Raw genomic sequence first — 27,399 nt, forward strand, 5'->3', positions numbered from 1 at the left:
CTACTAGGTATCCCCATTGGAGTGCGCTTTACTGTTTACTTTTTGGCGCAGTACTACTAACTGGAGCAAGTATAATTCCGCCGCTGCTAAGACACTAGTCCCTCAAAATGTAATGCGATCGTTGAAATGCAAGGATAGAATAATGTTAGAAATAAAACTATCAATACAGACATTTACATCGATAGTATGGCGTTATAATTTATTTGCCTTGGGTGTACTTTGGAGTGGGTAAGACTGTTTTTAGTGGCAGGCTAGCACATACCGTTGACTAGCACCTGCGAACTCTGCAATTAGAAGGACTGGATGAAACGTGTTGAAAACGGTCTCCACTGATAAATATCACACTTGCTTACTTGGAAATGAGGTCCTATGTCCAAAATCCTGAACCACCCCTTTAAGTTCGGGAGAAAAGACATAAAAGCCCGCCTACACTGAAAACTGATTGGTTGATTTAGCGAAACAGGCCAATCAGGATGCTCTCTGTCTTGATGCGCCAGACACACACGCACCACCCCTCTCTCTCTCTCTCCCCTGCGTTAATGCGCTACCCTCAGATGCACACACGCGGTCTCGCATCATGCGCTCTTGATCGCTCACTCTAGATTCCGGGAGATTTTATCTAATTTGCGGGCGTCAGGGAGCCACTATCAATATGCGGGAGACTCCCGGAACTTCCGGGAGACTTGGGATGTCTGCTCACCGCACTCACATAGGCCGCAGCACAAAGTCTGCCCTCTCCATCAGGGGTCTGGCTGGCTTATGAATGTCTGAGATAATACTGTTGACATTACGTCTAAATTTATACTAGGGCTGGATTCCCACTCAAGTCAAAATGTTCCAAAACCATTCATTCTTTCAAACGGATTTTAAGATTTTAGAATCAGAATGTGCAAAAATACCTATCCACCCCATACAAAATGATAGACTGGCTGGACCTGTCCACCAGTAGGCCTATCTCATCTGCACTCATTTTCATTTAAAAAAAATGGCTGTGTTTTTTTAAAAGAAAGGTGTCCTTTAAGGGACTTTTCTTTTGAAAAACGAAATCGGTCTCCACTCTTATTTTGAAGCAACTTCTAAATGGCGGCCATATTGAAAATTTCTTCTCTGGCTACACAGGAAGCTGCGTTCCCTTGCAGAATTGGATATAGAATCAATCAACAACAACAATATAGCAAAACGTAGTCATCATGGCGCCCGTAAGTAAATGTTTGTATTTTAATTGAACAGAAGCCTTTATGCTCCTGTGTAGTTGTCTGCACTGACTGATCGTAGTCTCGGATGTTCCCCTAATGTAAGGTTGACTCGCGATACCGTGCAAGGGAGAGAAATTACAGTTTGCAAACAAACCGAGACTGGTACCTCTGCTTTGATACATGCACTTTTTCTTGTTTGTTCTTAGAGTGATGTTGACTATGCCCTACAAACGTTGGTGTCGAAAATAAAAGAGAGAGAGTTGGAGTCACAACGGGCACTGAGCGAACACGATGTGGCGAACAGACTCCTGAAATTGCAGCTTCAGGAACTACAGAAAAAACTAAATGAAAAGGAGAGCCAGTTAGCGGATGCCAATGAGGTAACTACGCTCCTACGGACTAAAGTGCCTTCACTTCGTGGATGTTTGATGTTTCGAAATAGGGAGGGAAAGTAATCTCATCGCCATCTAGTGGTTGCGTTCCTAGAGTTTAGTAGCCTAGAAATCTAGACGCACCCTAGCGGCGGCAAATTAGAGTTTAGCGGAGGGGATGGGATTTTTTTTTTTTGAAAAAATATATCTCGGTGCACATTGGGATCTTAATTTAATGTCTTCCATATGTTAGGCACTGGGGTCACCTCTATTGCTTCAAGTGGTCATACCTTATTTTTAGGATCAGTTGAATTGTTTTGAGTTTTTGTCGTAACATGGTGATAACAAACTACAGTTGCATGTGACGTCACAGGTTTGGGCGCTTAATCTCTAACTGATCAATACAGCAATTTGCTTAACTGGCTTACATATTTTTGTAATAACGGAAGGTGATAACCGCGTGGTGATAACCTTTATGTCTGGATAACTGGTGTTGTGCTTCTACTCACATGAAGAGCTGGCAGTAAGTGTTAAGTGGCAATGCTAACCAGGCTAATAAACAAACCATGCTACAGTGAGTAACGTCGAAGGGTAAACAAAAGGAGCAATTTCGATTTTTTTAAATAAGGCAAAATATGGTCTGACATTTTCACAGTTAGAAGATTATTACTGTATAGACACTGAAAAATATTTTTGGTGGATAAATCGCTGATTTGGCTTCACAGTATTTTTTAACAAAAATAGGTCTATGGGACTTAACATTGAAGCTGCTCTTCGATAGGAACGCAACCACTTGGGGCGCTGGTTTTCACTTTCCCTCCCTATTATTATGTGTGAATTATGAAAGGAGATAGACTTTTGGAAATTACCACAACACATGCTATAGGAATGTAGCCTGCTGAAAGGAGACGATTGAATGAAGTGGTTTTGTCTGTCTGGCTTTTCGTGATTAGCTAAGATTCTTTTTTGTGGATACTATTGAGTAGGCCTAATGACATTTGCATTTTATATTAAAAATTGTGATTACATTTTCTAATGTAATCTATTTTAAGAGTATGTTAATATGCAGGCTAGTTTAAAGTTTGTTTATGTTTTTTCAGCAGTCACCCCTTTTGGAAACTCAGATACTTGGCTGCATGTGAACAAGATGATTAATCTGTAGGCTAAGCCCCTGCAGATGCCCCCTGTGTCTATGAGCAATGGTGATTGTGTCATTTATTTGTATTTACTTGTGTTTATGTCCTTTGCAGACGATTCGTGCTCTGAGGAGTGTGACGCAGATCATCACTGGTCTGCAGGACGAGATCAGGGCCCTGCGTACACAGCTGCGGACGTCCCACGCTCATAAACATCGACTAGTCACCACACCCAAGAAGAACCCAGCAACCCGCTCCACTTCAAACACAACTCAGGTCCAGAACCTACCAAGCTCCTCCCAGTCAATCAAAATTCAGACACAGAGCCTACCATCTTGTTATGGAAACTGCATGTGTTTATACGTTTGCAAATATGGAAGCATATTATAGAAATACTACCTGTAATGTTTTTTAAATAAAATCCAATCCAATAAAATTAGTGATTAGGCCATTCTTAGTAATGTATTTGTTTGCATGTGACTTTCCTACCAGTCAACCAAAAAAAAGACATCATTTAAGAAACTGTGGCGGGTTGGTGCATGCAGCCAGATGTAACGCAGTAGTTCTAATACTGTGTGCCCGCGTGCCCGCCTATTGTGGTGCGAACACATAGCAAGTGGGACGCGAGGTTGCAGACATCTCACTCCCAAAATGCAACATTTTTAGCGATCATCATTCTGCAATTAACCTGCAGTACCCCTCATATATCATAATTACTTGCCAGCTAAACAGGGTGATCATCACATCTGCCAAACGTGTGCCAACTAGAAAGAGGGTGTGTGTATTGGAAGCGCTTCCAATCGAAAGAGACAATGAAGAGATGTTTTAATAGGCAGATTGGCTGCATCAGAGATGTTTTTGGTATGAGTACTTACACAAAACGCTATGGAACAGACATGCAATGCACACGCTACGCCGGCGGTCTGAATCGGCCTTTCGTTTTTAAAATGCTCTGCTTTTGTATTGCATGTTGTTGAGAACAGTTTTTTTCAGTGTTTTACTTGTCCTTTTTCCTTTATATCCCTTGTTCTGTCATAGGCATCTGATAACCTGTCCTGTCACACTCTTCACCCCACTGAGACTGGACCCACATGTTCAGACTACATTTCCCAGAATTCCTCTCAAGAATGCACCCTTCTGAAACTCATCTCTGATTGTGGAAGGACAACCGATGTGGCTGTTCCAGGGGTCAAACAGGAGGAGCAGGAAGTTTTAATGGATGAAGGGGAAGGAGGAGGGCACGAGGACAGGGAGACCGAGGGGCAGGTCCCTGATGAGTCGCTGAAGGTGGAGAACAGCGAGTGGGACGGGGGCTTTGAAAATAGCCATGCAGGTAAGTGCACCACAAAACTAAGAGATACTCTCTATAAATCAATGGTGTATGTATTTGTGACTTTAAAGCTGTAAAGCTTTTTAGGAGCTTCTTTCAATAATTCTAAGATGTCAGTATTTATAAAAACAATACGCACAAATGTAAATGTTCCATAGCATGTATTTGACAAGATTTTTTAAAATAAATCAGCAAAATGTTTTTGCTCACACAGTACAAGTCACTCTGTAACATTTTGTTTTGAAAGCAAACCGGCAAAATCCCTAATAGGAGAGCTGACCCGCAGTGATGCCCAAATTTTGGTCAGATGAATTGAAAATACTTGGTTAAAGTGCAATCATCAAATTATTCGGTTAATCGGCAATTTTTAGAAACAAACACTTTTTTGTTAATAAATTGATACTGTTATACAGTACATTGTAATTAAGATGGCTAGTGAGTAGTAGTAGCTGTGCTAGTTTTGGGTTAGTTCAAAAAAAAAACTCGCACACCATTATTTGCTGTTAAAAAATAAATAAAGTGTTTAATCCATCAAGCCAAGGTGCTACCAAGTGAAGTGATTAAACACTTGATTGACAGACCCGTCAGTAGTGCCACCACGTTAAAGATGCCGATCAGGCAATTGTAGTCATGTCATTTGTGTATTATCATGTCTACCATCCGCTCAATAACCACACTATCCATTCTTGGAGAGTCCAGCCCGGAAGCGTATTCAAGTGCTGAGGAAGAAGGTGGGTTTACATAAATGGTTTCCATGTGCAGACGCAAACATCCAAACCAAACCAGCATCAGATAAACCAAAGTCATTTAGCTATAACTGATTCAGGAAATATTTTTTTGGGGAAAGGATGTGCATTGTAGCATTTATTTAGTCTTTTTTCTGAACAGTCAGTGAGCATAACTAGTCACTTCTTTAGTAACTTATTTAAACCAATCAAGCTTTTAAAAACTCCAGTGAGGGACACTATGTTAAGTGAATAATTGAAAAAGTGAATAATTTTACATTTCATATTGTTGACTGACAGTAAACAAAAGCAATCAGAAGCTACAATGTATCTATAATTCATTTAGGTCATTGCCATCCGACAATTTTCACAGCTACACCTCTCTCCTTTTGATCTGACCTAGAAGAGGCCCAGACTGTCCACAGTGCGAAACAAACTGTTGAGATTCTGAAGGGGAAGATCCTGAATCTAGAGGGAAAAGTGGAGTCTTTGACCGAAGAGAGAAATTTCCTTCGTGAAGGACTGGAGGGTGGTAAGTTCCCAGGCGCACGCTGTCTTGTACTTTTAATGTTAGATCCCATTGCCCCATGATAAAGTGCAGTGGTGTAAAAGTCCAACTTCAGAAAGTAAAAAAGTCCTGCCATATTTTGTTCTAACCATTCACTTCATCAGCTGATTCTAATAGTGTTAATTTCGTCAGACGAGACGAGAGGAAATATGTTCGTCAACGACCTTTTTTTTCATGACTAAGACGAGACGGCAGTAATGTCCTGAAACACTGACTAAGACCATCTTAAGATGCATTATTGTTGATGAAAAAAGATGAGACTAAAATGTTTTGCATGAAATAAAAACTAAGATAAAATCTCTCTTCATTTTCGTCTACAAAATGAGAAGACAGAATATCTGGCTGTTACGTTTTCAAAATATTCCGAATGAGTTCATATGCAACAGCTTTCCTGTAGGCTAGTCTACGTGCTGTTGCTGCAACCCTGTGGCTGCAACATGAAACTACATGGAACAAGAACACTGGAGATTTCTGCCAGAGTTAGCAGGCTAACTACCTAAGCTTTATGCCACAATGCTACATACCCAGAAGTTGAAGCTTCTCTCATACAAATTAGCATCCCCCAGAATGTCCATACGAAAATGTTCATCATGTAATGTCAACTATTAAACTAGTTAGATTGATGGTGCAAAGTTTGCTAGCAAGTAAGCTAATATGGAAAGTTTGCTAGCAAGTTAGCTATGGCTAAGATGGAGAGTCTGTTTGGGGAATATGTTGTGTTTGGGCGCATATCGCCATCTAGCGAGGCGGAGTAAAACATTAATACTTTGGTCTACGACAGTGTTTCTCAAACTTTTTCAGTTTCAGGACCACTTTTTCAGTTTCAGGACCACCCTAGCTAAAAAAAAAAAGATTAGACCTACTTCAACAGTAGCCTATAATTAGTTTACACTATAGGCCTACTCACTGAACCACCTTGCTTATTGTCTTTGCACTTTGCTTATTTGTGGATTCATACTGTATGATTTAAACTGGCATATCTTACATAGACAGTGTTGCAGAACTGTTTTTACATACAAGTTGGTTCAATATTGCAAACAACTCATCTATATTATATTTTACCACTTCTGCTCGCGGACCACTTGGGATAGTTTATGGACCACCAGTGATTCCCCGGACCACACTTTGAGAAACACTGGTCTACTTAATATGACCGTGGTCCAGTCAAATCTTTTACTGTCTATGGTCAAATCCCAGCCGAGCTATAACTGTAGCTCGACTTACCTGTGCATGTAAACATACTGACTGACAAAAAATCTGAATGAGTAATTATAATAGACGAGTAGCCTTGTGGACACACAATATTGTTGGAAAATGAGATGTGTGAAACACTATTTGACTCAAATGGTAATCAGAAATAATTTGTAAAAAAAAAAAGACTAAAATGTGTTGACTAAAACTGACTAAGACTAAGATACCTTTAGTTTTCTTTTGACTAAAACTAGACTAAAATGACGAGACTTTTAGTCGACTAAAACTTGACTAACAAAAATGATATTTGAATGACTAAATATGACTAAGACTAAAAAGGACATTTCATCACAAGACTAAGACTAAATTAAAAATAGGTGACAAAATTAACACTAGATTCTAATTAGCACAATTCTTAGGCCAAGTAGATCAGCTACAGCAATTAGTGAAATCACATGTGTTAAGCGCACAGGTAGAACCAATGCATGGCAGGACTTTAACTTTCTGAAGCCGGACTTTTACAACTCTGATTAAGTGTATGTCTATTTAGGTCTCTCATGAAAAATAGATATTATCTTGATGGGATTCCCCCCAATTTAATAAAATAATTATTATTACAAATCGAAAAATACTGATTCAAATAAAGATTTTCAATTCTGTTTTAGTCAGCAATAGGGCAGGGCAGTCTACATATCATGATACAATGCAATTATACTGTCTAACAGTAGGATCACACTATGTACCACACTTAAAATTCATGCCGATATGGAAATTAAATTGATTATGTTTCTAATCCAAGAGTTATTAATGTATACATTTAGTGTTGCCTTTTCTGTTGTCGCTTATTCTTTTATTGTTTTGATGCCAACCGTTTTTTTTTATTGAGCATAGTCCAGTAGATATATTTGTGGTTTTTTTTTGTGCTTGTTTGTTTATTGTTTTTTTTGTTTTTTTTGTGACAGCCCTAAAATTGAAAGCTGAAGTTGGTGAACCATCTCAGCAGCCTTCAAATCAAACCATCTCCGATATATCTTCAGACTCAGCCGAAACATCAGAGTTCGAGCCCTTGCCAAAGAAAAAGAAGAAGGACAGAAGAGGTAAAATAATATGTTGTGTACAGTATTTTACATTTATTAATTTAGCGGACACTTTCCAAAACAACTTACAAAGGAGTACAAACATTTAAGCTACATTGGAATGCAATATGTAGGTCCTGAAACACAAGAGAGTTTGTTTGATAATTGAGGCTATGGATTAATAGTATGCTTGAGAAAAATACCACATTACCTAATCCAAACATGTATCCTATTTGAATAATTTATTGAAAGCAATAATAAGGGGTGTCCGTCTAAAGCTAGGGAACATTATGTACAGTTGTGCTGGAGTAATTTCACTGAGTAGACACGCACCACAAACACACACACACACACACACACACACACACAGAGAGAGAGAGAGAGAGAGAGAGAGAGAGAGAGCCTTGCATGACTACAGGATTAAAGCCCACTGTCTACAGGATCAAAATTATCTATGCCCCTATTTTGCACCCTGGTGCATGGCGTAAAACTCGTTTTCCACCCAGCGCAAAGTTTATTTTCTTATTTTGTACATCTATTTTTTAAACAATGTGCTCAGGGGTGTGGTAATTAACAACCTAGGAAGTGGCCTAGCGCCTTGTCTAAAAATCGCTATTGTACACCACCTAAAATGCATTACGCCACGGACCAAGAGAAACCTAAGTCTATGGCGAGTTGTTTATATGTTATTTTAAGAGCGCATTGTCAACAGGCATATTGGCAGAAGCACAACGCACCATCCTTCTATCCTCCATGAACGCGCACCAGCCTACATCCATGCAAAACATTAGAAATTACACGATTAGGCTACAATGGGAAACATAATTAGAATAAAGATATTACGAAATACATGTTACAATGCATTTGCAAATTGGTAATGACTGTTAAAAGTGATTAGGCGAGAGCACAGCTGAAGACGCACTATCACGAGCTATAAGCAACTCCTCTGCAGGATAAACGTAACCCATTGTCAGTCAATAGTGAAAGTAACTTATTGCGTATAACTGCCTTGTCGTTGACCGACACCTTGGTGAAGTTAGTTTCACTTTACCAATGAGTTCAAATAACAGACGAGTGCAAATGCGTAAAGGCTATGCTAGGTTTTAGTAAAGCATGGTTTAGTGGAATGACTGTTCCATACGGTCTTGCAAGCAGCAACTCCTTCAAATGCGCCGTTGACTGTCAAAATACTGATGCATTCTTTGACGTTGCGCTTTGCACCGGTGTCAGATGTCATTCTAATAGGTTTAAATGATGTTGCGCGCCCCAAACACACCCATGACTGATTAAGAAACCTAGGAACACCTTGTTGCACCATGCGCTCGATGTTTGATAACGAAAACACTCCCAATGTGGACTGGACATCCTACTAAATTTGAATAAGCTTTTGACTAGTGACGATGCGCTTTAGACTGTCATGATAGGGCCCCTAGTCCGCTTGTTCAACACAACAATGGCAGAAGTGGAGTTAGGCACCGAAAACCAGTTCCAGCGGACCGAATGACAATGTAATCAGTGCGCTGTACAGGGGACCGAATGACAAGGCCGACATCAGTGCGCCGTACAGGGGACTGAATGAAAAAGCTGACATCAGTGCGCCGTACAGGGGACCACTTTAATCCCCAGCTGTTAAATATCTACCCTCTGGTGTTCTGACATCAGATGCATCACCACAAAGTCTCATGCGTAAACTCAATGCTATTATGTGGTGTGTGGGCTGATCCACTTATGTTTGTGCTTAGGATATTACTCCTGATATTAAATAAGTAGGGCTTCTGTCTTGTTATTAAGTTGGATTTAGTTGTACTTTTCACTTTGCCCACCATTTAAATTGAGGCTCTCGGTGTGTCTTTCGATGATCGATGAAGTACCACACATTCTGGCTCCATATGAAAAAGTTTATTAGGTAATGACATTTTGGCCTATAGGGCCTTCATCAGATCATGTCTCGTTGTGTATTTGTCATATAATGTTTTTACATTTGTGGATGTATACACATACTCACTATCGGTGTTTTATTTCAGTGAGAACTCCCGAAGACTCCATCTTGAGATACAACAAGGTCCTCAAGCTTGTTAAAAGTGGCCACACTAAGACTGACGCCTACATTAGAATGAAGGTGGACCGAAACACAATCGTCAGCCAGGCGCCGATTGCGGAGCTGGCGGCGGTCAACCCGGAGCTGTTCAGGGTCATGAGGGCGACGTTCAGAAGAGGCGACAGCCTGCAGAGGTTTGCGTCCCTGTGCATGGCTCAGTGTAGTCTGGAGCCCAACGCAGGCCTCATCACGGTTATGAAAGAATCAAACCACCTGCTAGATATAGGGAAAATTAAAGGTCAATAAGGTCTTAAATGTTAACATGTATAAAATATATATATATATTTTTTTTTTCTATTGTGATTTTTTTTTAAACTCTCTTTTGTTTATCATGTCTGTATACGTAACTGGATTTATATAGAAAAGCTCTGTAGTTTTGCCTGTTGACAGCTGCTATGAAATCAGTTTTCCATTTATCATTTTGTTTACCATGTTATAGCAGGATTTCTGTAGCCTAGAAATCTAGACGCACCCTAGCAGCGGCAAATTAATTTGCTCAGCCTGTACGTCTAGTATCAAACCATAGGAATTTCTATTGGCTGACGCCGTGGACGTCATCCAATCACAGCGCTCTATTTTGTTAGAGAGTCTGAAGGCGGGCTTAACAGGATAACGGCAGTCCTGCGACGGTGAACAACAAGGAAGGTGGCTATGGCTTAACGAAGAGCGGTTTGTTTGAATCGGCGTTGGCGTCAACTTTGGAGGAGTTGGACTTGTGCTTTTCTTTGAAAGTTGAGCAACACAATGCACTTAAGTCATTCCTTCGAAGAAGGATGTATTTGCCGCTTTGCCGACCCGGATAACGGATATGGTCGTGGGCTGGCCTATTGCATGCCTAGGCAGTTTGAAAGACAATTCTCTGCCCGCCCCTTGGATTAAGTGAGGTGAATGGTTCGATTCCAGACTATACATTTCAATGATATAGGATGGCCCGCCAGGCTAGGATTTCTGCTGGTCTTATAAAAAGTCTGAAATTTAGTAATATTAATTTCAGGCCTTAAAAAGTCCAGATATTGCATTGTTATGTCTTAAATATGTACGTTCATTTAAAGATTCTTCCATCGTCCTGTATTTTTTTTATTTTTTATTATTTGTTTGAGAAATGTGTTTCCGAATGTTTTAATTCTGTGTGTTGTAGATCCAGGTATTAGTATGCTGCAATAAAACTACAACTACTACTTTGAAAGCCTTTCTGGGACTCTTTCGTACTTTTTCGTATTTCCTGTAGGTCTTAAATTTAATTCAGAATGGTCTTAAAATGTCTTAAATTGAAGTTGAAAAATACAGGACTGATGTAAAAATGATGGTTATAAATAATTTTAAACTGCGTTTGAGTTTTGAAATGACTTTTTAATAAAAAACACTTTTACAAACTTCATGGTGGGTCATCACATATAAAAGTTATTTTTGATTTATAACTTGAAAGTATGATTATTACTGATGGTGTTTATTTAAAGGGATATTCCACCATTTTGGGAATTACGCTCATTTTCCACCTCCCCTCGAGTTAAACAATGGATTTTTACCTTTCTCCAGTTTATCCAGTCGTTCTGTGAGTCTGGCAATACCAATTTTAGCTCCAGCCTAGCATAGATCATTGAATCGGATTAGACCATTAGCATCTAAGCCTGCTAGCATAAAAGTGACTTAAAATTTGACTAAAATTTTCGGTCTTTTTTTTTTTTTTAAAAATTGTCTATTGACAATATACAGATAGAAATACAATGACAGTACAGGTTAAAACTTGTCTCTTCTCAAGTTAGAAAGTGTAATAAGACTAACGGAAAATGAAACATGGCGGTTTTCTAGGCTTTCTTTGACATGGAACTATACCCTCATTCCGGCGTAATAATCAAGGAACGTTGCGAACGTACCATGGGTGCAGCAGCACAATGATATCACGCAGCACCTGAGAAATAGTCCCTGTAGGCTGTAACTTCCAGCAACAAGTTTGAGCTGCAGCAGATCATTACGCCGGAATGAGAGTATAGTTCCATGTCAAATCAGCCTAGAAAATCGCCACATAAATCTCTTCATTATTTATTTGTATGGTTTTTGAATACTTATAATATGATAACTTGGTGAGGCACCTTATTGTTATTATTTAGGGTCTATATGAAGTCATGGCCATTTAATGATAATAGTTTTAGTTTAATGATAAACTTCAGGGGCCGTATTCACAAAGCCTTTTATCTTACCACTAGGAGTACTCCTAAATCGCACTAAAAGATTTTAGCTAGGAGTTTTCTTTTAAAAGTTATTCACAAAGCCTTTCAGACCTACTTTTAGTAAGGAAAAATGACAACTCCTAAACTAAGAGTGAGTCTTCGTTGCTATGGATGACGTCATTACTCATTGCACGAGCTTGACTGAAGTGATCACCTTGATTGGCTGATGATTGTAACGCGGGAATGATTCCAAACACCTCCCTTACGATGATGAGTGACAGGTGACAGGTCTGAGAATGCGTGCGCTACACAAGTAGTGCGAAGGACGGAAGATGATGAATAACTGAATAAAAAGGCCTAGCCTAAATGAATAAAGAGTAAGGCAAAACAAATAGCCTAGTAGCCTAATAAAACATAGGCCTACGGATTGATGCAGTAGGCTAGGCTATCTTTGCAACATTATTAAATTAATCTGTCACCAAATGCCTACGTTTGCAAAGAGAACATTTTAATTTGATTCACAATGAAACGTTACATTTAATTTACATGTTGACAATGAGTAGTTTTGGTTGTTGTTGGTGGCGTTATTGCATCCCTTTTATGAATGCAAAATTGTTCCCTTGCGATTGGAAGCTCTTTTTGTCGCATAGGCGACGCATTTCAAAACATCGCAACGTAAAATGCCACAAAAAGCTGTTTGTGAATAGGTCTTAGTGAGTTAGGAGTCCTCTCGACTTCTTTTAAGCTGTCCCAGACTTAGGTGCTACTTTTAGGTCTAAAATGCTTCGTGAATTACTTTTAGTGAAAAAAAAATAGGAGTCCTAAAGTTAGGAGTGACACGCCCATTATTTATAGGAGTTGCTCCTAAATTCCCACTTAGGAGCTACTTTTAGCCTTAAAATTCTTTGTGAATACGGCTCCAGAACTAGCCTGACGAGCCAGACCCACATTAAAATGTAGGGTCTGGACACTCACCGTTCGCAGTGCTCAGTCCGAGGGGCGGGATAATCAGTTGTCTTTCAAATTCCCTCTGCACTTAATAGGACAGCGGCAGCGCTATATGAGTCCCATCGTTTCCCACCAGCGGAGCTAGTTGGCTAGTTCAAACGTTTGCCAACTTAATAAAAAAAGCTTAACTTCGTGTCACACTGTTCGCCAGCAGCAACATCCATCTTATTTGTTTTCAAGTAGCAGGGAATTCAAGCCAAACCGTTTGCAACTCTGCCATCAATCATTATGTTAAGCCCACCTAACGACTCTATACACGATTTCATTGGCCTGATTAAGTTTCAATTTCTGGAGCTCACAAGCCAACGGAGAGTTGCTAGACTGGCCCTGGCAGCAAATGTAATTCGCTGCCGCTAGGGGCGCGTCTAGATTTTTAGGCTACCCCAGAACAGTAATGTAGCCAACATTGAGAACGACAACTAAAACAATATTTAATCATAAATATGATATTAAAAAATAATATTTATAAGCAACACCAATTGCTATCTGGACAAGATTTTATAAATTGATCATTAAATCATTCATATTGAGTAGACAAAGAAATAAATGAAAGCAATTGATTACTCTCTGCAATGCTGTATTATGACCAGTAATAAGAGTTGAACACTGTGTATCGCCATATGTTTGCACACATGAAAATCACTTTTTTATTATTAGTTAGCAGTGACATCCACCTCGTATGTGTGTTCTTCAGAGACTGCTGTGGTGCAGAATGCAGCCCAATCTCGGAAAAGGCTGCTGTTGGAGACTCCTCTAAACAGCCATTCAGGAAGTGTGGTGAGCTTTTCCTTTCATTTATCTATTTCCATGCTAACAGAGAATATAAATCACAAGAATAAAACAGTACAAATATTGAAGAATCATGTATGTTACCAAGCTCAAGGAGTGCAGCTTCTTATTCAGTAGTTTATTAGTTTAGGGATTCCTTCCATGTTTATGTCTGAAAAGGGTATAGTACTCCAGGAGTAGGCAAAAACACAGCCTCCAACATGTATCTACCTCATACAAAATGAGTGTAATTTTGTATTTAACAGTGAATTATGTTTTACAACTGGCTTTTGTGATTCCTCTGCAGTAGAAAATATTGGGTCGTACGTGCAAAAATTCATTTTAATATTTGTTTTGTTTTCCAGACCCTGATAGACACAGTCAGCGATAAAAGTGAAGAAGAGAGTGACGAGAGCGTGGTGCTACCTCCGAGTAAAAGAGCTACGCTAAACGACGATATTGTTACAGCTTTCAAAGGTGCGCTAAATGACGATATTGTTACAGTTTTCAAAGGTGCGCTAAACAACGATATTGTTACAGCTTTCAAAGGTGCGCTAAACGATGATATTGTTACAGCATTCAAAGGTACATAGTGCAATCGAAGGCCAGAACTATCCCTTTCAAAATGAATAATTTAATAGAACAGAATATAATTGATAATTTAATAATATGACATCACATTTGTTTATGTTTATGCATGGTTTTGATGGTGTAAAGGAGAATGTTGTACAAATGCGCAGCGCTGACAGTGCATTCCAGAGATTAGGGCCTGCTGGCAACTCTGGGGTTTTCAGTGTAGATCTACGGAATCTGATTTGACTGCTATGAACATTCTGTTATGTAATTTCTGTGGTCTGTTGTGTGCACTGTCAGAAGGCGGCGGAATGGGACACTGATGAATATTACCGGGATTTTTCAAGCTTGAGTGGCCCCTAACAACTCATTTGCCTTTGCAGAGTGGCCCAGTTTCGTGAAAACGCTAAAAGACCTGGTCACAGCCATGAAAATACCATCTGCCTCACCTGTTTTACCACTGGACATATCTTTTAGCGAACCCCCAGTCTCCACTCCTACAAGAGAAATGGTAAAGTATGTCCATACTAGTGTTTAAAGTCCAGTGATAGTTTTACGTGAGTGCCACTTACTGTAAGAAACTGGTGTCCACGTAGCACAGCAAAAATGATCTCTCACAAAACACTTTTATTGGTTTAATGAATATATAATTTTTTTCAAGACATTTAACATAACTGTCATAGAAAGAATCTGAACTCACTTGAATTAACCCATTAAAACCTTATATAGTGTATAAGACTCAAGACTTGTTTTAGTCAAGTAATGTTTATTTATATAGTGCATTTCATACATATTCAAGGTACTTTACATAAACAAAAGCATACAAACAGCAAATAGTTATAATAGTTTAAAAGGTAAAGTACATAAAATGAAATGAAATGGTCAGTGTCACATTATGTGTTGGTGGCAGAAGATTGTTGGCTCCTATAGGCTTGTATGCAAAATACTTTACATTTCCTATCATGGTGGTATATGTTTTAGGACAGTGTTTCTCAAAGTGTGGTCCGGGGACCACTGGTGGTCCGCAAGCCACCCCAAGTGGTCCGCAAGCAGATGTGGTAAAATATAATATAGATGAGTTGTTTGCAACATTGATCCAACTTGTATGTAAATCCAAACAGTTCTGCAACACTGCTTATGTAAGCTACGCCAGTTTAAATCATATAAATCCTCTGACACAATAAGCAAGGTGCAAAGACAATAAGCAAGGTGGTTCAGTGAGCAGGTCTGTTGTGTAATACACTGTTGAAATCTTTTTTTTTAGCTAGGTTGTCCGTGAAGGGTTTTTTTTTTTGGTTATGTGGTCCTTGGTCTGAAAAAGTTTGAGAAACACTGTTTTAGGATGTAGAGGTCACATGTAACAAAATGCATTCTTATCATTGTGATCAATAGCCCTCCTCTTGTCTCAGCCCAAGTCCAATTCAAGTCCGACTTAAGATCTCAAAATACTCACATTTTCTTTTCTCACTACATTGTCATCTTTGGGCTGTCAGGTGAGATCTCATTTCATCGTTTGCTTTCTTATGGGGGGTCTTCTACACAAGCTGTGTGAACAGATGTGATAATCCAACTTTGGGTTCCAACTTTTTTTCACACCAATCAGACACATTCAAGAATGCCAGTGTGATAAGCTATTCAACCAAATAACGTTGTGTCAGCTTTGACGGTTTTGTTTTGGTAGATGGCACAGTTAATTAGTCTCTCTAATGTTTTTTTGTATTAATGTTATTTCTTGTTCCGTGTGGAATGTTCTCTCAGGTTCAGCTGCCTGGAGGTCTGTCTATTCCAAAAAGAATGTATGACCGTCTGTCTCGGTCAAAAATGAGCCTTTTTGCGCAGGAGTTGGCTGTGGTTATATTTGGAAGAGACACCTTAGCAAAGTGTAGCCTGACAGGACGAAAAACAAACAAAAGCCCTCTGGACCCTGCTAAAGTGAATGCAATTATTGGTATGTACCGTGTGTGTATATAACTACAGGGTTCATTTGTGACAAAGGCACCAGTCGGATAAGAGACATTTTTATTGAATTTTTTTTGTTTTTGTTTAACACTTACAGATGCTGTCATTGGACACTTCCCTGGAACCTCACCATCCGAAATCAGAGCTGTCCTCCGTCGGAAATGTAACAACGAAAGTTTTGCTCTTAAGGGGCAAAGTGTAGATATGGAAGTAAGGCCCGGCCGAAGTTTTTTCAACTGATACTGATTATGATATTTGAGGACTGAGGATGATGCTGATTGCATGGGACCAGGCTGTTAAAAAAAGAAATCTGTTTTTTTTCAATATGTCATCTGCTGTAGGCTACCAGGTTTCAGCAATGTTTTTGCAATCTTTAGAATAAAGTGTTTTTTTTGCTGGAAACCTTTTGTTTAAAGTTTACCTTTTTGGAACAGCGAGGGGGAGGAATGCACACCCTAGTAGAGGTGCTGACCAGGAGGTTATCAAATTAAAAGACTGAGTAGCCGCAGGCTGATCTTTTTATGTATTTAAAAACTGACGTTTCAACGAACAGCCTGTAACCTTGTGTCACAACCACCTGGCTGAAAGTAGCTGTGACGTTAAATGGGAGGCCACACTGTAGCGATATGTTCAATAATACATACGTTTATTTTAACATTAAAAGATAAGGTCACTATAGTGTATGAAAAAGGATAATGTAATGCAAAGTATGTCTAGGGGTGATCAAACAAAAGTGTAAAACGCAACGTCGGTGTGAGGAGCGATGGGCTGAGGCTCTCCCCAGCGGAGCAGCCACGGAGTCACCAGGAACCAGGCCAGAGCGGCAGAGCAGAGAGCAGAGCAGAGAGCGTCCATTACCCATGAGGTCTTCTTTATAGGACCACCCATTACTCCCAGCACCAATGGGCATACTCCATGATCTGCAGATTAGTAACAAGGCAGCACAGAAGAAAGCGGCAGAGCCCCAACAGGCATTAGAAAAGGTGTAATACTGGGAATGACCAGCAGGGCCTTAACATTGATAGAAGGCTGTTTGCCGAAACGTTGGCCTTTGAAGAGATCAGAGTGTGTTGCTACTCTGTCTTTAATTTAAAGAGTTTACCTTTTTTATTATGTCCATTAGGTATTTTTTGATGTGTTACAAGACACATCATGAGTGAAATAATTCGCTAATTGATGTTCTACTATTTTATATATATATATATATATAATTAATTTATTTATTTTTTTAACTCATTTTCCTGAGGACACATCTGCACATCATCCATCTGTCTGGATGACACTTTTGGAAACATTTTGAATACACACATTACTGCTGTTAAAATATTTAGTTCATGTGTAGATGAGGCCTCATTTGTTAAAATATTGCTTTGATGAAGTTGTTGTCATTTTGTTTTATGAGCAGACACACAGAGAGACAGACCTAACCCCATCAGGGGCTGAGGGTAATCATAGGTCAAAAATGTGTCACATTTATTTAAAATCACAGAAGTGATATTATATTAAGCACCAGAAGAGGTGATTCTTATTGCTGAGATGAGCCAAAAGATCTGGCTCAGAGCTGGAATTCCCATTTGTACTCCATGCTAAGGACCCAGGGACTGGATGAATAGGAGCTTCTATGGTTGTCAAGTTTGGAGTGATTTTTTTTCTTGGAGGCTGACTGACAAGTGTTTGTCTACACTACACCACTGAAGCCATCCCATGGAGTGGAGTAGGGGAGACGAAACGAGACCAGAGAAGTTGGTAATGTCCTTAGGTTTTGTTGCAGTTTTAAACAGCCATCGCAGTCATTCAGGTCAGGTGTAAGTCCTTCATGCTGAAAACTTTGAAGGTAAGCGTTTCTTTTTTTCTATTCCAGTAGGTGGCGGTGTGTGCGTCTAAGCGTAGGCTACTCAAAATGTGTAGAAGAAGAGGTGTTGGGGTGACAGACTGGGCGGAGGAAAACAGTGGCAAGTCTCGGTAGTCCAGGTTGTGCCTGTAGCGTTGTATGGTTGTATCTCACTTTGATAAAATTCGTTTAGAATAGACTTATCAAACTAAATTAACGTAAGCACGATCAACTGAAACAGTAGGTACCAGCTAACTGGTTAAACTGGAAATTAATTAACTAGCTGTGAGTGTGACTAGCCTACATAATTCCTTTTGGAAGAGTACGTAGTGGGCACATAATTTGCAAATTCCACTGAAATATTATGTAGGTAATGTTACAGTCGCCTTGCAGGCTACTGAGCAGTTTGGCTGTTTTCCTACTGTAGTAAGGAAAGAAGAAAAGAAAGCAGAAACGGCGAGAACATTGCCATCCCGGCCACAACAGCAATAACGTTGCATAGCCATGATGATGACTCCCGTGAGTAAACATTTATTTTGGTTTACCAGTGTGCCTCTGTTGCATTGTCTGCTGGTAGAATACAACCTACCTACACTCTTACTTAAGTGTTCTTCACCTGGCTCGCGATGACAATAAAAGACAGACGATACCGTTTTCAACCTGATACCGTTACTCTTTTCTTCTTTGTTCGTAGTGTGACGTTGACTATGCCCTGCAAACGTTGATGTCGAAAATTAAAGAGAGAGAGCTGGAGTCGCAACGGGCACTGAACGAACAAGATGTTGCAAACAGACTTTTGAAACTGCAGCTTCAGGAACTACAGAACAAACTGAAGGAAAAGGACTACCAGTTAGCGGATGCCAATGAGGTAAAAAGAACTGAAAGCGCCATGATTTTGTGCATCATGTTTAATGTGATAATAGCAGAACATGTTTATTTTTCAACATGCTTTGTAAAAACAAAGTGTAAGTTCTGTGCTTTGTGACATAACCTTTTCCAAACATTTGATCCGCAACAAAAAAAAGACTTTGCCTGGATGCTATTGTGATTGCTCTCTATTTGTGACAGCAAGAGCAACAGCTGGCTGTCCCACTGATGGGGCCATGCAATCATCTCTCTGCTTCACAATGAGTGTGTCACATAGCTCTACAGTTTAAATAGTACAACATAGAAAATCATTGTGTGGTGGTCAATGTTGATATTGTGGTGGGCCATCATAAATAAGTCAATGTACTGTATGGGAAACACTGCAGTTTTGCAGACTGTGTGTAATAACCGTAAAGATAGAAACTGTGAATTTGTCTTCGACTTGCGTTTATGTCCTTTTTTAGACGATTCGTGCTCTGAGGAGTGTGACGCAGATCATCACCGGTCTGCAGGATGAGATCAGGGCCCTGCGCACACAGCTGCTGGCGTCCCACGCTCACAAACATCGACTTGTCGACACACAGATGCAGGACCCAGAAGTCCTCGCCAGCCCAGTCAGAACACAGGTCCGGAGCTTGTTATTAAAAATGCTTACAGTTGTGCAGATATTGAATTATCTGGTTGAAATATCCGGTTACGATTTTAAGTAGGAGGTCCTGGAGTTTTGACATAGTGCAAGAAACTTGGAGAGCTTTATCTCAGAAAGTATTCGATAAATGCAGTAACTAGATAGTAAGTCGTGAAGATTCTTTGTCTTTTTTGAAGATGTTTTACAATACTTTGCTTTTTTCTTTATTATAGGCGTCTGATGACATGACCCATCACACTCTTGATGACATGACCCATCATACTCTTTTCCACCCCACTGAAGCTGGCCCCATGGCTCCAGACTACATTACCCAGAATTCCACTCAAGAATGCACCCTTCTGAAACTCATCTCTGATTGTGGCAGGACAACCGATGTGGCTGTTCCAGGGGTCAAACAGGAGGAGCAGGCATGTGAAATGGATGAAGGGGGAGGGCACGAGGACAGGGAGACCGAGGGGCAGCTCCCTGATGAGTCGGTGAAGGTGGAGAACAGCGAGTGGGACGGGGGCTTTGAATATAGCCATGCAGGTAAGTGGAGGTCTCTTAGGGCAAATGTAGAGAAGCTCCCTGTAAATCAGTGATGTACATTTATTTCATATGTGGTTTGTTAGTAGGGTTGCAACGAGTAATCAATTAATCGATTAGTTGTTGATTATTAAATTAACCGTCGACTAGTGATAATCGATTAACAGGTTTATGTCCTTTTTTTAAGGAAAATACATCAAAATTGTCTGATTGTAGCTCAGATTGTAGACTAGATTGTAGCCAGATTTATTTACTCCTCTATGACCGTGTACTTAATATCTTTGGTGTGTGGACAAAGCAAGGCATTTGCAAACATAGTCTTTGTAGCCTGACGAGCCAGACCCACATTAAAATGTAGGGTCTGGGCACTCACCGTTCGCAGTACCCAGTCCGAGGGGCGGGATAATCGGTTGTCTTTCAAATTCCCTCTGCATGCAATAGGACAGCCTGAGTCCCATGCGTTTTCCCACCAGCGGAGCTAGTTGGCAACTTAAAACAAGCTTAACTCGTGTCACAACAGCAACATCCATCTTCTTTGTTTTCAAGTAGCAGGGAATTCAAGCCAAACCGTTGCAACTCTGCCATCAATCATTATGTTAAGCCCACCTAACGACTCTATACACGATTTGATTGGCCTGATAGAAGTTTAATTTTTTGAGCTCACAAGCCAACGGAGAGTTGCTAGACTAGCCCTGGAAGCAAATGTAATTTGCTGCCGCTAGGGTGCGTCTAGATTTCTAGGCTATAATATTTGGCTTTTGGAAACAATTTTTTCTCATCATTTTCTGGCATTTAATCAATCAAACAACTAATCGATTAATCGAAAATAATGGGGAAATTAATCGGCTATGATCAACTATGAAAATAATCATTAGTGGCAGCCCTATTTGTTAGTACTTTCTTTGATTGTGTGGTATTTGTCATAATTTAGTGTCATTTTATTTTACACTTATTATTCTTCTGTACAGTGTTTTGTGTTATGTTTTTGTTTCTCACTTTTACTTCTGTGTTTCCCTTGCCTGTTGATTTTACTCCTGTTACATATGTTTGCATAGTACGTACATATGTACGTATGTGTATGTATGTAAGTATTTACTGTCAACTATGTTTTGTGCATACAAGTTGTATATCCTCTTTGGGCCACCTTGTGACATTTTGGGATGCTTAACCTGAGCAATTATTCTTAGATCCACAGTGGTGTTTGCTGCTATCTTCGTTTGTGCAATGACCACTGCTGAGTGGGAGCGATTATTGTGAGACTATTATTAAACAACCTCTCATTTACCATGGTTGTTCCACAAAGATGACGCACTACCTCTTTAGCAGTTCTGGTTGGTAGCCAGCAGCTAATGACAAACTACAGGTGCGCCTAAATTCCCAAGCAAATGTGAACCTAGAAATCGCTGTAAACTAGGGCTGCTTGATTATAGCAAAAACAAAAAATCATAATACCTCATACCTACGGCCGAATTACAGATGTGGGTTTTAGTTGAATTTGAGATATAATTAAACTGAAAAACAGACAAAAAACAACGCATAGAAAAAAATGAAAATGTGGAACAGTTACACACCATAAAACAAAGGTGTGCTGGACTTGTATCTCAAGACAAAACAAGAGCATTGTTGCAAAGCATAGTGCAGCAAAATAAAATCATTATAATGTGTTTCGATTATGCTGTTTTCATAATCGTTGGAAGTCATAATTATCGATTAATCGATTAATTGCATAGCCCTACTGTGAACATTTGCGAACACTGGCAAACAGTCAGAGGAGGTAGTTCATATACAAATACAAACATATAATGACGCTGGAGGAAGGGTTGTCAGATGTTTGGAAGATGTTTGGAATGTTTACTAAAGATGTTTGGAATGTTTACTAAAACGTGCTCAAATTTAACACTTCAGCGAAAACATGTTCGCTTCGGATGTTCACCTCTGTTCAAAAAAATCTGAAGGCACTTCAAATCTTTGTGTGTTGACTACCAAAGCCCTGGCTGTTGGTAAACAGGTTCCAGTGAAGCACAAACTCTGCTTATCTAGGCTCATGTACCAGTTATTGGTGGTCGAGAAAATGACAAGCACATTTTGCTACAAATTAAAAATATTCATCACTTGTTTAATGCAGTACATTTGAAACAAAAGTCATTTAGAATATGCAGTAAATACCCCTACTGAAATTTACTAATTGTAACTGGTTGAGCTAATTTGTCTTAATAGAATGTAATCCACCACAAACGACTCTTATCTAGGAAGATTAATTAAATACTCTTATCTAGGAAGTTTAATTGAATAAGACATTACTTCAAGGGAGCCATTTGATGCCTTTACCAGATTTTATTTACTCTGTAGTTTTATTGATCTTTCAGTGTAAAAGATTTTGTCCATTTGGAGTAGCGTACTTGTCCTCTGTTTGCTTATTTGTGTAGCACACGACAGTGGAGAACTACCAGACAATGACTCTTCATATGCCTACAGTAATCATGATCTGGCCGCCATAGAAGGTAAGTGCCTTTCAGGTGGATTATCAGCATTTTAACCAGGGAAGCTACCTAAATCTGTTAATGTGTCAAAATGAACTAGCTAGCTGTTGATTGTTAGGTAATACCATTTACCAACTAGCCAGGATTTGTAAATTAGCTAACTAGGTTTTGGTCAATGTTGGGTAAAGTAACTAATATGACATAATGCTGAATAAGCGGTATGGGAGTAATTTACATTTGTCCACACTGATGCACAGTACAGTACTGTTGCAGCTGTACTGTGAATGCCACATTCTTCAGCTAGGCATGAACAAATGGGTTTTGCATTCAATCAATGCACATGTGTAGATTTTACAATATTTTCAATCAACAGATTTTACCATGTTTCATATATATATATATTCTTTTTTTATTATTATTTTGTTTTCAGCGGCAACATCCAGCTCTTCGTCTCATTCCTCAGATTCACCTGCGGTTCAGAATGCAACCCAAACTCGAAAAAGGCAGTTGGTGGAAGCTCCTCTTGACAGCCATTCAGCAAGTGTGGTGAGCTTTTGCTTCTATGTAATGAAATACAAAGAATGAAGACATTTAAACTTTGCATAAAAGGAAGTATATGAGATTGATAGGATGTTTGTTACAAACTCTTATGTACTCTTATGCTGTACTTAAACCACTTATTAACTGAGGTACTTAAAGAAGAAATCCAGTGAGTTCACGTAGTACTAAAACAAAATCAATCAGTTTTAAAAAGTAATCTGTTTTACCTTGTTTGAGTTGCTATAGCCAGTAGCTAATGTAGCCAGGCAGCTACAGCGCTACACTCTGGGGGCATGTCCGTGAGCTCCCATGTACATGCCCAGAGAGTTTCACTTAAGTTATCGTCAAAGTGGTAGCCGAGACCCTGTCAACATAAAGGCTATGGCGACAATCTGCCCATAGCCTACAGTTAAATCATGATGCAGCTCAGAGTTTGGCTTGCTTTCTAACTGTGTTCACAAGCATAACACACAGTACATACATGTAGGAACTTCCCGTCATGGCAAATTACCTGAAAGGAACCAATGTGGCTAATACACAGAGAATTACTGTATGCCGTATTCGTACAGGAGTGAGTGCCAGGATTTCATAGGTGATGTGCCGTAGAGTGAAAATATTTGCTGTTTTATGTTGTTTAATTACTGATCCCTGTATCTACGTGTCAAATGATCTTTTTATATATGCTTTATGATTGTTCACCATTACTTAATAGACTTGGCTGTACGCTTTGTAAAATGTGCACCTGTGACCTGTTTAATGTTAGATTGTCCAGACCGCGCTCCGTTCCAAGCTTGGGGGTGACAGGATATTTCAGGAGTACAATAAGATGAAATGTCTCTCCGATGCAACAAGGAGGAAGATGGTGAACATACTGGTGGCGGACATGATGGAAAATCACGGGTGAGTCATGTATTAAGTCGCCTTCCTTGCTGTGGTTGTTTTTGTTTTTGTTGTTGTTGTTGTAGTTATTGTTGGTGTTTTTTTTGCTGCATTTTCTATCCTTATTCGTGCCTCTTTTTTATTACTGTCTCCACCTCAAACGAGTTTTACCGGTATTCATTAGAAATGCAATGTAGAGCATGTATTGCAATGGTCATATTCAAACTGCTCATGTTATGAATTAAGTTCAGACCTCTGTAGTAGTGATTGGGTTGGTAGACTACAGATGTTTACAGATGTTTGTTTGTTTTTGTTGTTATTTCTATTTCCCATTATGGTCATTTTGAGTCTGACCAGCTAATCCAGTCTTGTCCTGTTCTGCAGAAGACCCCCACCAGTGAATGTCCGTGTGTCCTACGCCCTCGGAATAGTAACCTTATTCCCTCTCTTAAAGGATCTGAATTCCAAGAACGGTTATGTAAGTATCTGGATGAAGCGTATGAATAACAGGTGGTATTATTGATATTGTTGTATTATTGCCATCGTATGTCACATTACCATTGTTTGTGTGTGTTTAAATATGCATCTGTTGGTAAAATCTAGATCCCACATTTACAGCAAGATTGTGAGCTAAAAATGTGCCGTTACTTTTCAGGAGCACTACTACGACCATCAGAGTGGTTCTGGTTACTTGGCCTGGAGGTTGAAAACAGTACAGCGCTCCTCATCCAGTCACATCCCGAGATCTTTCTCCACCTATCAGGACGGTCCGAGACGTCTCTCAACCTATCAGGACGTCCCGAGACGTCTCTCAACCTATCAGGACGTCCCGAGACGTCCGTCCACCTATCAGGATGGCCCAAGGACGCGGCGACCGGCCCACTCGGCACCTCCGCAGATCTCGGCTGAGCAGTGTCAAGAGGCCGTGATGCTGATGAGAGGCTCTGACGACGTGGCGCTCGTGAGGGAGAACATGAAGGCCACGTTCGAGCGCCGACAGGATGTGGTGCACGACCCCGAGACGACCTCCGCTGCAGCCGTGCTCGACCTTTTCCCGCGCTTCCTGGACACGCCTGGCTTGGTGAGGAGATAAGATGGAGATTTGGGTTTTTTCTTCAAAAAAGCTTTATATTTACTGTATATTTTAAATAATAAATATATATGGTCTTGGAAATATTCTTCAAGTGGCCGATTTGGGTTAATGGCACCCTTTTTTGACCTTTTTGCCTTTAAGCTTAGACACGTCCACAGCAGGACACTCATAGGTCAACAAAACTTACAAAAATATCCAGCAGACAGATTTTTCCATACATTACACCAGTTCTCAAAATGTGGGGAATAGAGACATGACCGGTGGGGTGCGATGAACAGGAGGAAATTTGTTTGTCAATAATGCCTTTATTTTTTGACAAGGAAGATCATGGATTCAAAACAAAATAGCCACACGCAAACGTAGGGGTCATAAATAGGCCGATATATGAATTAAAATAACATCTGATCCAGCGGACCGAGACAGGAAATGTAACTTATTGACTAGGGGGCTAGTTGGCCTGCATGTTTTCATGGTTGTCTCTTTCCTCTGTGCTGCAGGTTAATCAGGACTTCACCATGCTGTTTGGAGAGGAGGTGTCAGGCCGATTTCTGTCGCGGTGGCAGACGTTCTACAAGCCCAGGATCATCGACGACTGTAAGCGACTTCCCCACGGCACACACATGGACAGCCTCCTCTTCCTGTCATCACTGAGCCAGCCGTCTGAATGGTCCGAAGGTAACTAAGGGCAATCTCGGAGTTGTTGAATGCACAGTGTGACCTAAAATCACATTATTAATCAGTCGGAATTATACCGATTTAAATGCAGCATTTATTTTGTTTGTTTATTTGTTTGTTTGTTTGTCAACAGATTGGGATAGTGACCTGGCAACCATACTCTTGCTCTTGCATCTTTTGCCGCCAACTTCAAAGGGCAAGAAGCACAAGAAGATTAGTGCTGCGGAAGCTGGTGACCATCTGGTGAAATTCATGAAAGTAAGATGTCTCACTTTTCTACATGCAAACATCAGGGAACTCTTTCTGTTTGTCATAGACACATTCTCTCTCTGTTTCTCTCTCTGTCTCTCTCTCTCTCTCTCTCTATCTGTCTGTCTCTCTTTATCTTTCTCTCTCTGTACCTCTCTCTCTATCTGTTTGTCTCTCTTTATCTTTCTGTCTCTGTACTTCTCTTTCTTTCTCTCTCTCTCTCTCTCTGTCTCTCTCTGACTCTGTCTCCCTCTTTGCCTTCCAGACGGGCCACAGCATGGAGAACTTCCTTGAGGAAGCTCGAGCAGCACCCCCGTTCCTCCTCTGTGTTGGGGAGAGAAAGAGCAGCATTCAGAATTTCTTCGTCGTTCTGGAACAAAAGGCCATCCCCTGCGAAGTGAACACTGCCACCGCGGCCTTCGACGAACTCTTCAAGGCGCACTTTGTGTTCGGGCGGTCCTACGACGAGCCTCTGTACAACTTTTTCACGTTCCTGCAGACCACGGTGTACGGCATTGACGTGGGCAGTGCCAAGGAGAGCCCGAGAGTCCGAGAGATTCGCGCCAGACTTCTTAACAACAGCCACTGAATGCAATAGAGACAAAATCACACAAGTGTGGCTTGTGATGTGTCTTTGTGTGTTGTTGTTATTATGGTGTTATTTTCACATTGAAAGTTTGACTTATTTTAGGTTAAAAAGTTTGCTGTATTTGTACAGTTTTGTTGTTCCTCAGATTATGTATTAGACTGTACAGGCACCACAACAGTTATGGATCCGGGTGATTCTTGTGCTGGTGCAGACAATCGTAGGATGCCGTCAGTAGGTCGTTTCAGTATTAATCAGGAGCATGTGAAGTATACTGTAGGTTTGCTACAGCGACCTGAAATATGTTCTCAGGCTAATAAGTTCTCAGAAATCAGCCCCCACACTTCTGATTATGTAGATTCACAAGTTTTTGGATTCTTGACTACACTGTTTGTGGTCGATAGAGTGTACCTTTCAATCTTTTCAAATTGCTTTTTTACATCATATACAGTATATATATTTTCTTTTTACATTTTTGAGTAGTGTGTGCTATATCATGAAGCTTCATTTTTCACCAGTATACTTTGAAATGGTGAAATTTGATACAGTATTAACATATAACACTGTTTTGTTTACTGTTCTTGATAAATTCATTAAACATGCAAATGTTTATGATGTGCTCCATGGTGTCATCTTTACAAGAGAGTTTGTTTTAAATTGAGGGCTTCAAGTGACCAACATGCTTCCTGTGTCAAAGCCACACATGTTATGTAGTCAGTTTGCTGTGACCACTCAACTGTTTGACTTTGTAATCCTGTGGAATGTTTGAGAATTTGTACGCAAACAAATACAAGACTGATGTGTTCATCCCAATTTGGCTCTTGGATCAATCTGGGGTGCGTTTCTCAAAACCAAAGT

The 27,399-nt window shown here is 40.0% G+C and overlaps 2 protein-coding genes across 6 annotated transcripts; both read left to right on the forward strand.

Moving 5' to 3' along the window:
* Positions 1-1,069: 1,069 nt before the first annotated feature.
* si:dkey-92i17.2 lies at positions 1,070-16,569 on the forward strand. Of its 4 annotated transcripts, XM_048249459.1 has the most exons (11): positions 1,070-1,199; positions 1,403-1,576; positions 2,818-2,979; positions 3,742-4,036; positions 5,162-5,290; positions 7,480-7,614; positions 13,562-13,644; positions 14,001-14,112; positions 14,592-14,719; positions 15,967-16,156; positions 16,265-16,569. In XM_048249459.1, the coding sequence occupies exons 1-11, from the start codon at positions 1,191-1,193 to the stop codon at positions 16,405-16,407; spliced, it is 1,560 nt and encodes a 519-aa protein (XP_048105416.1). In that variant the 5' UTR covers positions 1,070-1,190; the 3' UTR covers positions 16,408-16,569. The 4 variants fall into 4 exon arrangements, 3 of the variants coding, with proteins under 3 accessions (XP_048105416.1, XP_048105417.1, XP_048105418.1); XR_007194231.1 differs by lacking the exons at positions 15,967-16,156; positions 16,265-16,569 and adding an exon at positions 9,618-9,825; XM_048249460.1 differs by lacking the exons at positions 5,162-5,290; positions 7,480-7,614.
* A 1,157-nt stretch (positions 16,570-17,726) lies between these two features.
* On the forward strand, positions 17,727-27,154 carry LOC125298634. 2 transcript variants are annotated; one of them, XM_048249454.1, is made up of 12 exons: positions 17,727-18,517; positions 18,693-18,866; positions 19,330-19,491; positions 19,727-20,042; positions 22,466-22,540; positions 22,950-23,065; positions 23,823-23,959; positions 24,326-24,416; positions 24,594-25,019; positions 25,529-25,706; positions 25,840-25,964; positions 26,221-27,154. In XM_048249454.1, the coding sequence occupies exons 1-12, from the start codon at positions 18,503-18,505 to the stop codon at positions 26,542-26,544; spliced, it is 2,139 nt and encodes a 712-aa protein (XP_048105411.1). In that variant the 5' UTR covers positions 17,727-18,502; the 3' UTR covers positions 26,545-27,154. The 2 variants fall into 2 exon arrangements, with proteins under 2 accessions (XP_048105411.1, XP_048105410.1); XM_048249453.1 differs by having other exon boundaries at positions 17,729-18,517; positions 24,323-24,416.
* The last annotated feature ends 245 nt before the right edge of the window (positions 27,155-27,399 follow it).

This window comes from Alosa alosa, chromosome 7 (genome assembly GCF_017589495.1).
Source record: "Alosa alosa isolate M-15738 ecotype Scorff River chromosome 7, AALO_Geno_1.1, whole genome shotgun sequence".
Taxonomy (NCBI): Eukaryota; Metazoa; Chordata; class Actinopteri; order Clupeiformes; family Clupeidae; genus Alosa; species Alosa alosa.